At 38.8% G+C, this 12,523-nt stretch overlaps 1 protein-coding gene across 1 annotated transcript; it reads right to left on the bottom strand.

The window, feature by feature from the left end:
* Window positions 1-223: 223 nt before the first annotated feature.
* GNG5 (G protein subunit gamma 5) lies at window positions 224-7,872 on the bottom strand. Its single transcript, XM_045835440.1, has 3 exons — window positions 7,672-7,872; window positions 3,926-4,069; window positions 224-444 (listed from the first exon to the last, which is right to left on the bottom strand). The coding sequence occupies exons 1-2, from the start codon at window positions 7,750-7,752 to the stop codon at window positions 3,944-3,946; spliced, it is 207 nt and encodes a 68-aa protein (XP_045691396.1). The 5' UTR covers window positions 7,753-7,872; the 3' UTR covers window positions 224-444; window positions 3,926-3,943.
* Window positions 7,873-12,523: the final 4,651 nt, after the last annotated feature.

Here is a 12,523-nt window from a genome sequence, read left to right as displayed (position 1 = left end):
AAACTGTACTATTAGTAACTTCCCCTGACCCTTAAAAGAAGTATGCAACTTACCTTTACTTCTATAGCAGTCTTGGAAATGCAGACATAGAGTTATGTGAGAGGAGTTGGTGGAACAAACAGTAATAACTTAACCCATAATGACAATGGGAAAATTGCCATTTATCTTAGGTGTTCAAAACAAATTAATATATCGTATATTACCAATAATTAAGCAAAAACCCTTTTATAGTAAGTATTTATTTGAATGCTTCTCTCAGTGTATATAAAATAATCATCCTTGTGAAATAGAAATTCATGAAAATTCAGAGAGGTAGATGTTAAGGACTGACAAAGCAGAAGTTTGTATAGTGTGGCACGTGTTATAGGGATAAGCTTTTTGTACAAGCTTCAAATTTAGCTCTCTTCGAATATTCACTGGTTCATGAAAAGTGGTTTAGAACACCTGAAATGGAAAAAAAGGTGAATCAGGGTTAAGTGTCAAAGAGCAAGATTTTTTTTAACAGCAGTATATTTTATATTACTTTCACAGCATTCATCTAAATGACAGTTTATCAAGTACTTTAAGCAGACACATCACAGAATTTCTAGGAAAAAGTGAAAAATAGGATGGGAAATGACTATAATGTAACTTAATTTCAAAGCCACTCTAAAGTATGTATCATTTATGGTTTTTAACTAAAGACTTAAAGATTAACTTGCCAAGATTATTTCCAGAATACACTCTGATCTTAATTTTTAAAAAGGTTAATACAAAAATCTGTTAATGCTGAGAAAAATCTGAACACCCCTACAAAATAAGCAATAGCATTGCAGACAACAGTCTGGTAATATCCGGTAAAATAGAATATGCAATCACACTTCTATTTACCTAGATAAATCTATACACAAAGGGAGATTTGTACACTGATAGGCACTATAGTGATGTTTAACAGCAAAGAACTGGAAGTAGCCTAACTGTAACTCAACAGGGTAGTAGATAAAAAGATACACAGCCATTAAAATATCTACATGTGGGAGATAAACTAAGAAATGTGTGTTGTAAAAAGCAAAAACACAGGCACACCAAATTTAAGATGCTACCTATGTGGAAAGGTAGTAAAAGTATATCTTTTATTAAACTCTTTAAAGATGGGTTTAATCTTGTGTGTTTATTGAACAAATCAATCCTGGATAAAGAAAAGAAAATTAGGCTTAAGGACAAAGGTTGGGGAGATGGGGAAAATTATTTAATTCAGGATGATAGATACAAGGTCCATCTTTATACTTAAAAGGTTGAGATATTCTATAACAAAAGTGTGCAGTCAGTGCAAATTATTGGGTTGGCCCAAAAGGTCGTTTGATTTTTTCCATTAAGGTGGCTCTAGTAGCACTTAGTTGTCTTCAACTGCATTCGAAACAATTTTGTTACAATGTATTGTGTGACAGCTGTCATATCAGCATGCATTAAAAAAACTTATCAGAACTGGTGAATTTTTATGTAGCCACTTTAATATTGAAGGTGAAAAAACATACACATTTTCAGCATATTGTGCTTTATTTCAAGAAAGGTTAAAAATACAGCTGAAATGCAAAAAAAGATTTGTGCAGTGTATGGAGAAGGTGCTGTGGCTGATCAAACCTGTCACAAGTGGTTTGCAAAGTTCTGTGCTGGAGATTTCTCGCTGGATGATGCTCCATGGTTGGGTAGACCAGTTGAAGTAGATAGTGATCAAATCAAGACATTAACTGAGAACCATCAATGTTATATAACTCGGGATACAGCCAACAGACTAAAAATATCCAAAATCAATAAAGTTATTGGTAAAAATGAAAAATATCTTTTATTTTATAGAAAAATCCATACAGATGTTTTTGGCCAACCCAAGAAAGAAAGGTGGGGGGGGCAGAAAAATAGTAGCAAATAGGCTGGCAAGGGACCAGCATCAAGATCCTGGTGGAATACCAAAATTTCATAAGACTAGCGTTAATAAAATTTAAATGTCAAAACATCCCTTTTAGTGTAGCCTCAAATTTGGAAACTTCAATATTCAGTAAAGTTTAATTAAGTTACAATATAACCACCAAACATCTCATTTACAAATAATATTAAATGAAATAAGAAAATACGTGTTTTTAAAAGCAGAATGAAAACCTACATACTATAATCCTCGTTTTTTAAAAAATCCTCACCCAAGGATATGTTTACTGATTTCAGAGGGAGAAGAAGGGAGAAAAAGAGAGAAACATCAATCAGTTGCCTCTTGTATGCACCCTGACCCTGGCAGGGGATCAAATCTTCAACCTATAAGTGTACAGGATGGTGCTCCAACCAACTGAACCACCCAGCTAGGGCAATCCTCTTTTTTTAAATTTTTTTCTCTTCAATGGAAATACCTGCTAACCATGGTTATTTCTAGGAATATTGATCATGGTAATTTGTCATTTTCCTTATACTAGTTATTGATAAATTACCTGTGCTGGGGTTTTGTTTTGCTTTTTAATTATAAAAATCATATATTTTTAAAAGTTATGAGTGTAGATTCACCTGTAGATTCTTTGTACCCATGCTACTACCACTCATTGTGGGTCTAGGACCACCAGCACTAGCATAACCTGGGAGCTTGTAGAAAATGTTGATTTAGGGCCTCACTCCAGATTTAGAATTTGCATTTTAACAAAGTGATTTGTAGATACATCAAATTGGAGAAGAAATGCTTTCACATCAGAATATTTTTTAACTGGCAAAAAATGTCTCAAATCCTTATAGCCACAAATACTGCCAAGATTAATAACCACTATATTACTTTGAAGCCTGGGTTATTATCCCAGCCATATTTAAACACTTACCTGTAGACTGCTGTGAAATATAGACTTAACAGCCAGTTAAGAGCCAGGCTTCTTAGCAGTACTTTTTATCAAATGAAAATAAGCCATTTTGTAAAGTGAATAGAACTGAAACAGAAGTTTCAAAAAGATCTTCATATACCATAAAAATACGCAATTTCCAAAAACTGCTATGAACAATTAATACTGCCAGAAGCAAGGAACTATTAAATAGGAGATAGACTTAAAAAGAATTACTTTTGTATGGAAACCTGTTATTCAAAGGTGCCCCCCTGCAACCCCCTTGCTGTTTCAAAAATCAGCCTACTTAACCAATCATTGCATTTACTGGAAACAGGTTGCACTTACAGAAGCTTCCTGGACACTCCCAAGTCTACAAAGAGTAATTAGGGAGGGCACAACTATGTAACATGGTATTTTAGGAAGCAGCTTCCTGGACTTTGAGGAGTTAGAATGTTTGTAAAGGGTGTGTACCATACCTTTTTTTTTTTTAAAAGCACTATTAGTTTAAGGTTGCTTCTCATAGGTCAATACTAGTGAGCACACAGGCTGACTACGAAGGTTTATTAAAAACACTCTTAAATTATCTGGAGCATGTGTTGGTCACATCTGTTTTGGACTAATATGTTTTTGCACACACTGACATTTGATCTGGAAGGCACACATTACAATTTAGAAATCAGCATATTGAACTGTCACACTTTGCATTCACAAATCCCCATTCTTTGCTATGCTGCCCTACAGTTTAATTCTATTAATCACCATAAACAGTGCAAATTTTTAAAAACTATTTGTTACATACACAAAAATTAGTATCTAGGAGCCTCAAAATACACCATTAGGCTATGCTGTAAGAACTGTCACTTCTTACAGCAGTGTAATTTCCTAGTTATTCTTCTATACTCTTTATTAAATCATCTATTTAACCCTCTTTATAATAAAATAGAAACAATTAGTCTTTATGACTACTAAAACAGTAAATTTTGTCAATTCTCACAAAACAAGACGGGAAACTTGCAGTGCCAAACAAGAGTGCACAACGGCAAAGAAAAAGACAACTAGTTATTCCTGCTCTGTGTGGGTTTTGTTGTTTTACTTACCTTCAAAGATTCATTTCACTACAAAAAGGAACAGACTTTCTGGGGTCTGAAGGGGTTGGTACTTGAAGATACTCCAGTCAGCAGGGGGTCATGTTGAGCATTCTGCAGACAGAATTGTTTCAAATCTGCAGCTGCCTGGGAAACCTATACATAACAAAGGGGGAAAGAGTAGAAGGTGATAATGTTTTAAGGAAAAGTTTTCTCAAATCTTTCAAAATACCTGCAATAAACATTTCTCTTAATTCAAAACAAGCTAACTGAAGGTCACTACTGAGCTCTTAAAGCACTGCATGTAAGACTATAATTTGTTTTCTTTTGCTTATTAAAGGCATCAAATGATTCAGTACAAACAGTACAATTCCATTTAGCTGCAAAGTACAGCACATTTTGCTAGTTTATTAATAAGCAGGCTGTTCAAGTGCAACCTTGAGGGTAAGCAACATCGTGCTTTTTATTAAGAGCAGTACATACAACAGGTAAAGCAAAAAGCATTAAAATTCTAGCAAACTATTATTTCACCTTGAAAGCAATATTACTGGAAAAAAATGCTACTACTGTGAATGAATACAGTGTTCTAAATCTAAACCATTCAGGGGGGTGGGGAGGGGAGTGGCGGGGGGAAATGCAGACAACTGTACTTGAACAATAAAATAATTTAAAAATAAATAAATATAAACCGCTCAGTCCATTGTTTTGGCATTATGTATCATCAGCTGTTTAATGTTACTGGAAAGTGACAGCTTTCTCCCCAGTGTCAGATGATTGAAAAGCTGATAGCAAACTTCAGTTAATTTTAACAATCTGAGCAGCCTGCCTTTAAGAAATTGTATTTGCCTTAAATGTGATTTAATAATTTTGCTATATATATGCAATGCCACTGAAACAGGACTTAAGGAACTTCATGGCTTTACAGTATACTGTATCATTTAAATACCTACTATTTGTATATATTCTGGTAAGGAGATGCAGGGTATAAAAACAGTGAACTGAATGGTTCAGGTGTGGAATATGGATGCCTAAAAGATGCCCCAAATGAATAAAATCCTAAGTCTTGAATTGAAGTACAGGAAGATGGGAAAAATAATCATTTATTCTCAGTTTTAACTATCCTCAAGGAGAGTGAGAGCAGTTAGGTGTCCAGTCCAGCTGGGGTATTTGGCTTTGAAAAGGAAGTTAAGAGTGTCAAAGATTGTCTCTATACCAAGACAGCTGGTAGACTACTCCTGTACCCCAAACATTAACCTGATAAAAGGATCCATCACTCTGACAGGAATCTAAACTCTGCTCTCAGAATCTATTTGTATGTTTGACTTATACAACAGTCCAAGTAAAGAGTTCCACAAGTTTATTTAGTAATTGTATAAAGTAGTTTTCAAATACCTGGTACCAAGTACTATGCTAAATGGCCACTCTGCTCCCTCCAAAAAGAAGGTATAAAGCTAAAGTGGTATCATTTTTCACAATCTTACAACTTGATTTCATTCACATTAAACAGCAGTAAAAATACAGTAATGTATCTTAATTTTCTGCTTGAAGTGCAGTAAGATCCAATGAAACTCCCTTTCACAAATATACCTCTAGGCACTGAGAATATGTAAAAGCCCCTGCCGTTATGGAGCTGACAGTTAAGAGAAAAAGACAAGATGCTCTAAAGTGCCTTGTTAGAATGTGACCTACAGGAAGTTGTCTCTGAGGAGGTGACATTTAAACTGATCTCAATGCCCAGAAATCCAGCCAAGTATCCATCAACATGAAAGTAGTCACTGAGAATTTCCATGGAGTGGGGAAACTGAGACAAAAGTCATGAAACTCAACAAGTTGCTAGTCCCTAAGACACTGTAATAGTAACCATCCAGGAGGTGAAAACCTTATAATATTGCATAATTACTAGTGCCCTCTTTCAACCTCAAAAGTGTCCTGGGATAGCAACTAATTGTATGGTCATCCTACATATGGGAGAATTTATCAAGCATTTGTGACAATTTCTATTAACTGTACTCAAAGGCTTAAACAGTAAACTTGTGATAGCTTAAAAATATCACTAAAAAAAAAAGCATTAGCCAGGCTCAGGGATAAAAAAAGATGCACAAAATGAACTAACCACATTCTGCAACTCATCTAAAGAAAAGCTCATTTCAAGTCCCAAGGTGGAATGTGCCCCTCCTCCCCCAGCCCTGGCATCAGACAAACTGAGAACTCTAAAACCAAGTCACTTGTGGTGGCTTTAATGATCCCAACCAGAAGCCTCCTATAGAATTAAGTATAGGATGCAGGCATCATGCTGAGGAGTTATTAGAGGGGCTAAGGTTTTCACAACAAAGTCCTCGAGTACTTTATTCTGAGTACTTCACCTCATTTTCTTTGGAGATGAGAGCTAAGTACCCCTAACTAAATTAACACAGCTTCGTTCAATCAGCATTTTTTTTTTTATTTCCAGGGCTGATAAAGGCACACCTGAATGATAATGTAATGGGCGGTTAAGAAATGTATGTCAAACTTCAAAGTTAAATCCAACCAAGACTGACCATAAATCCCAAAGGATAAGGAATCTGGAGATCAGAGAAATGAATTCCATCAGCAAGGGTCCACAGAACTTACAGGACAGGGAGGGGAATCCCACACCAAGACTAATGGGAATTTCCCTGTCCTCCTGAGGTCCCTGACGTTTCTACTAAAGGAAGTAAGTGAGATACCATCTTACTCTACAAAACATTTCTGGGAGAAGTCAAGAGTAGACTGATGAGCAAAGAATCAAATCATCTTGGAAAATGGCTGCTGCTTTGAATAGAATAAATGATTTATATTCTACTCCCGTTTCTTTTTTTTTTTCTTTTTTTAATTACAAGTAGTTTTATATGTAAGCTAACGTAACAGAACGAAGCCAATCCACTTGGAATTTTTTTAAAAATCAGGAGAAACTTGAACTAGCACTTCCATAACAGGTTGTCACATCAACACACTTAAAAAGCTTTTTCCCCAAAGTTCATGAACAAAAGACAAGGTCAATGCTAACCAGACACCAAAATAAGTAAAACTAGCCCACACTAACCACTTTTGGGGTATGCAGACCTGTAGATATCCCCAAGGTCAGGTAACGGCAAACTACCAAATAGGTATGAATTGCACGCTTTGTGTGAGGCTGGTTATACAGGGCACCAGTGGTGGCCTTATACACCGGGAAGGTTTAAAAAAAAAACATGCTTCTTTAATCTACAGTTCAAGTTATGCAAGAATTCGTTCTCAAGTATGTGTTCGTTGGGTGAAAGGAAAAAACCTACTACTAAAGGGAGTGGCTTGACACGAACACGAAAAGAAAAAATACGTCTACTGTCAACCAAAAGTACAATAAAACCCTGTCGGGTAACAAGAGACGGTGGAGGCTGGTAGAGAGGGACGGGAAGGGTGCGGACCGCGCGCGGGGCAGCTAGCTGTCGGCTGGCCCAGCCGAGAAGTCTCCCCGGAGAAAGGGAGAGAGGAGGAGAGTCGGAATGCCGAAAGTCGCAGTCCAGGCCTGCGGCCGGCCGCTTTGGAAAGTTCTGGGGCGGAAGGGAGCTCTAACCTGCCTCAAGACCACAGCGCCGAGCCACGCGAGTCAGTCTCTAAATGTCGGCCGACGCCTGGGCCGGCGGACACCTCCCCAGGGGAAAGGAGTCCCGCCCGCCCCAGCGAGCTCTGCCGCCCATTCCCACCAGCCCTCGCCACCGACGCTGCCTTCCCCTCCCCCTCGGCCGCCCGCCCCCGCACACCTTCACGCGGTTGAGCCCAGCCTCCAGCCGGAGCTGTTGAACCACCTTCTTCATAGCGGTGACACTGGAGGAACCAGACATGGTGCACGCAAACTAGGCCGATTTGTCGGTAGTGGGTCAGCAAAGCCAGACGGCGGGGTAGCAAAGCCAGGGGCGGGGCTCGGAACTTTGTCTCTAAGTTTCCGGTTCTTCGCGCAGCGGCTCCACCCTCGGCGCGCTTGCGCGTCCTCTGCGCGCGCAGTTTCTGCTCCTCCCCTTTGCGCCAGCCGGAGGAAAGCGGAGAGGGGATCGAGAAGGGGGCGGAGCGGACGGTGGGCGTGGCAGCTGCGGGCCGGGAGCGCAGACTCGAAGCCCAGCCGTTCTCTCTCTACCCGGAGGCCGATTGGGGAGAAGTACGGACTGTCGTTGGCCGCGGACACTCCAGAGAGACTCTAAAGAGGACTGGTGAGTGAAAGTCAGACGCTTGAGGGAGTTATATAAAATACCTCGTGGCGAGTTGACAAGGAAGTTCCAGTTTTCCTGACGGAGTTGGCGGCTGAGGTTGAGGTTGGGAACTTGAGAGCCCCGCCAGGACGTGGGAGCTAGAAGTAACCGGCTCGACACTTGGAGCCCATCTCCACGGAGACGCGTCTCTGATAGACCCAAGTTTGCCCTACGCGCGACTCATCCCGCTTCCCGCTTCCCCAAGGTCGGAGCCCAAACTCCGAAAGAGTGCGGACGTCGCCGCCACCCACCGAGGGGAGCAGCCGGTTTGCGGGGAGCAGGGGCGCCGGTTACCTAGAGAAAAAAGGATCTTCTCAAGGTGTAGCTTCTGCTGCCTCTTACCTCTTGGTTTTTTGGAAGAGGTTGTGGAAAAGCCAAGGTGCTGGTTGTAGATTACACGTGTCTTCTCTTGTTACCTATTTCATTTGGGGGGTTAGTGCTGATTTTACTTTAAAAAATAAAACTAATTTTTTGTGCATGTTTCGGGAAAGTTTGTTCATTTGTGTTTCAATTGTAACTTATTACCTGCTGCTTGAAATTGATTTCCAGGGGGGTTTTCTGAAGAGAAAGTAGTATCTTATCAAGCAAAATAGGCTGTTGCACCCATGGGAAAATTATGTGTTATGTCACAGCATTTACGACAAATGTTTCCTATTCTGTTGCGATAGCCCATCAACGAATATACTGATGATTTCTATGAATATGAATAATTTCATTATTAATGCATTTCAATTTTTTTATAATGAAAAATTCCATATATAATTTGCTGTATGTCAACAAAACCTAACTTATTTATTGAACAATTTAAATCATTTCACAAAAAATGTACAGTGTACTTGAGCATTGTACTTAATTCATATAATGGATGTAATGACTAGGGTTATAAACGAAGGTTTGAATTCTGGCTCTATTTGCCGTTGGTCTCCCGGGGCAAGCTACTTAAACTTGGCTGAGACTCTGTTTTCTCATTTCAAAAATAAATAATAAAAAAATAATAATAAATAATAAAAATAAATATAAAACTTTTTTCACAGAATTGTTTTTGAGAATGAGATGAAATTGTACTTGTAAAGAATATGACAGAATAATCTTGATAACTGTCACTTCTCCCTCTTTCCCAGCAGCATTTTAAATTATTTTACTTTGGGTAGCTTGTTGGCTAATATCATTTATGCCCTACAGATTTAGAAGATTAAAAATAAATACCTTTACTCAAAGAATGTTTTATTCATTTCACAGTAGTTGTAGAATACGCCTCTAAATTCTAAGAACCGTGAAATGTTAGTATTAGAAGGGATCGGAGGAAATACATAGTTCAATTTCCTCTTCTGTGAGGAATAGTGTTGAGGAATAAGCAAAGCCTGTGTTGTTTTAAGCTTAAATATCCACAGAAAAAGTTTTATAGGTTTTTTAAGAAATACTACACAAATCGACCACAGGGTTTGGATTGCTGTCTCAGGTTAAGATATACAAATTTGTGCAGTGTCCATCTATAAAGGATTCAATTTAGAGTAGGAAAGAAGAAAAATTGAGTTCATTTTAAATGCAGTTGCATCTGAAGTAATTAGCAATAAATACAGTTTATGAACTATCAATATCCCCTAAACGAGCCATGGTTTTTGACCCAGCACAGTGATTTAAAACTAAGACCTTCAAGAGAATTCTTATAACAATGAGTGGCAAGAAAACACAACCAAGAAATCTGCCCTTTTTTTGTTTTGTTTTGTCAGCAGAGCACAATCCATTTAAATTTACCTGAAATCTTTGCCTTATTCGATTAGTACCCTAAGTTTTTTAGTTTATCGAGTCTAGATTCAGTATTTGAATAAATCCAATACTTCTAAGTTTTAAGTGCCTTGCTTTATAGTTAAAAGCCAATGGTCAACATACACCTCTCTCTTTCTCTCCCTCTCTCCCTCTCTCCCTTTCTCTCTCTCTCCCTCTCTCCCTCCCTCTCTCTCTCTCTCTCCCTCTCTCTCTCTCTCCCTCTCTCCCTCTCTCCTTCTCTCCCTCCCTCTCTCTCTCTCTCTCCCCCCCCTTTCCCTCTCCCCGCCCCCCAAGTTGAATCTCTAAGGGGAAAATCAGAATTCTGACTTCTTCCTCAAAGAGTGACTTTATATTTCTTTGTTTCTGTAGTCACCAAGCAGATGGGGGTTTGGAGAGAATGGGGCCCGTGCCTACTGTTACTAAGCTAGTTTGTGGTATAGACAAGACTAGAACTTAGATCTCCTGATTTTTATCCCATTATATGTAAGTAACATTTGTTTCCATGGAGCTGCTCATATATCAGAGCAATAATTAGTTTTCATTGGGTATGGAACTATAATGAAATTTAGTTAAAAGAAACTGTTAACAAAGACCTAATTTAGGTACCCAGTACAAGCACTATAAGACTTTATTGCATGTTTAAATCAATATCTATGAATGGGTGGTGATACCATTAAATACCCTTTAATTTTAAAATATACACTTTTCTATTTTTCTGTTACTTCATGTTACAGAAACATGTCATCTCAGCAGTTATAATTCTGGTCCAAAAAATGACAAACAATTTTTAAAGATTTTATTTATTTTTAGAGAGGGGAACGGGGGAAAAAGAGAGGGGAACATTGATCGGTTGCCTCTGGTTTGTGCCCTGACAGGAGACTAAACCCACAGCCTAGGCATGTGCTCCGACTAGGAATGAAACCAGCAACTTTTCACTTTGAGGGGCGATGCCCAACCAACTGAACCACACCAGTAAGAGCAGAATGTCAGAAACACCTTATCACTGTGCTTTGTCCCTTTTTGGAAGGTTTCCCAGAAGATACATGCAGAAGTGAAAACAGCCTTTCTTTTCATCACTGAACATGTGTGTAGTTCCAAAACTCTGTTTTTTCATAGGAAGGAATTATTAATGGTGTTGGAGTTCTTGGGTTCCCCAAGATGGAAATCAAGAGGAAACCCCAGATACATTTCCAGAAAATTAAGCCTATGCAGAAGCACGAGGAAGGCAGCACAAAGGAAAGTTCTCTTTACTGGCTCAGGGGCTGGTTTAGCTTGGCTGCTTTTATAAGATGGAGCCAAAGTGAGGAAAAGTAGGCTTGCCAAATTTTTCATTAGGGCTCTGTGACTTCCTTTTTTCATTGCAGTTGCCTGGTTGTTATGTCCACCCCTGCCCTGTGGGGGCAAGATGATGGACTGCTTATTTGATCCTGTATAGTGGTCAAATCTTGATCCACTGTACTTATGGACCAGTAGCTTAAGCAGGCAGTTAGAGGAGAGGTAAAATCAACTACCTCTGAGAGTTTTTGAGCAGGTAGTGGAGGGGTGTTGACATTTTTATGGTCAGCTTATCCTGAGCTCCTTTTGACGACCTATTTCTAACTTGGCTTCCTGGCCACCCAGTGGAAACTCCTGGGCCCAAGTCCCTGTGCTGTCACAGAATGAGATTGAGGGCACAGGGAGGGGATGTATTTTTTCTACCTCTTAAAAACCCATACTGTGCTTTCCATATTGACTGGTACTGACAGTGAGGAAAAAGTGAGACAAGGTTTGGCTTTATATATTCAGCTCTAAATATGTTTTAGGCTCAATTATTTCAGTCATTTCGGTCTTGAGCTCTCTTTTGGGGAATATAAACTTTGAGATATCCTGTAAGCAGGCATTCAAATACCATTTACCAAGAGAAATATCGCACTGTGCATCAGACATCAAGTTTTATTCTAGGCAAAAAGGTGTCTATGTCTCTTTAAAAACTAATAAATATTACTCTGCCTGGTGTGGCTGAGTGGATTGAATGCTGGCCTGTGAACCAGAGTCCCTAGTTAGATTCCCAGTAAGGCCACATGCCTGGGTTTCAGGCCAGGTCTCCAGTAGGGGATACATGAGAGGCAACCACACAGTGATGTTTCTCTCCCTTTCTCCTTCCCTTCCCCTCTCTCTAAAAATAAATAAATAAAATCTTTAATAAAAACTAATAACTAATTTTAACAGCAGAAATTTGTGTGAATGTTCTGTTTTATGATTATGAAAATTATACTTGCTTAAAAGAGCTTGAAAAGATATATGGATAAACATATTCTATAATTCCTTTTCAAACATAGATTCTAGTTCTTTATCATTCTATTACTCTCTGGGAGACCCTTCTCCACCCTCAGATGCCCCCAATATATCCTGTTAATGTAAAAAAAAAAAAAAAGTTCAAACCTGTAGAGAATTTATATGAGTTTATTTGGACCAAACAGAGGATATATACCAAAGTACAAAATCTCAAATGTTCCCAAGAATGAATCTGCAGTTTCCTTTACACATTTGAAACTAAGGAGGGAACCTGAGGGTGGGAACAAGCAGGGCAGAAATGGGTAACAGGATTAGTTAAGATTATTTG

The sequence above is a fragment of the Phyllostomus hastatus genome, unplaced genomic scaffold (assembly GCF_019186645.2).
Source record: "Phyllostomus hastatus isolate PE091 unplaced genomic scaffold, TTU_PhHast_1.1 phas_contig_209, whole genome shotgun sequence".
In the NCBI taxonomy this organism is placed as follows: domain Eukaryota; kingdom Metazoa; phylum Chordata; class Mammalia; order Chiroptera; family Phyllostomidae; genus Phyllostomus; species Phyllostomus hastatus.
Note: the sequence above shows the minus strand (reverse complement) of the source record. Positions and strands in the feature narration are given on the sequence as shown.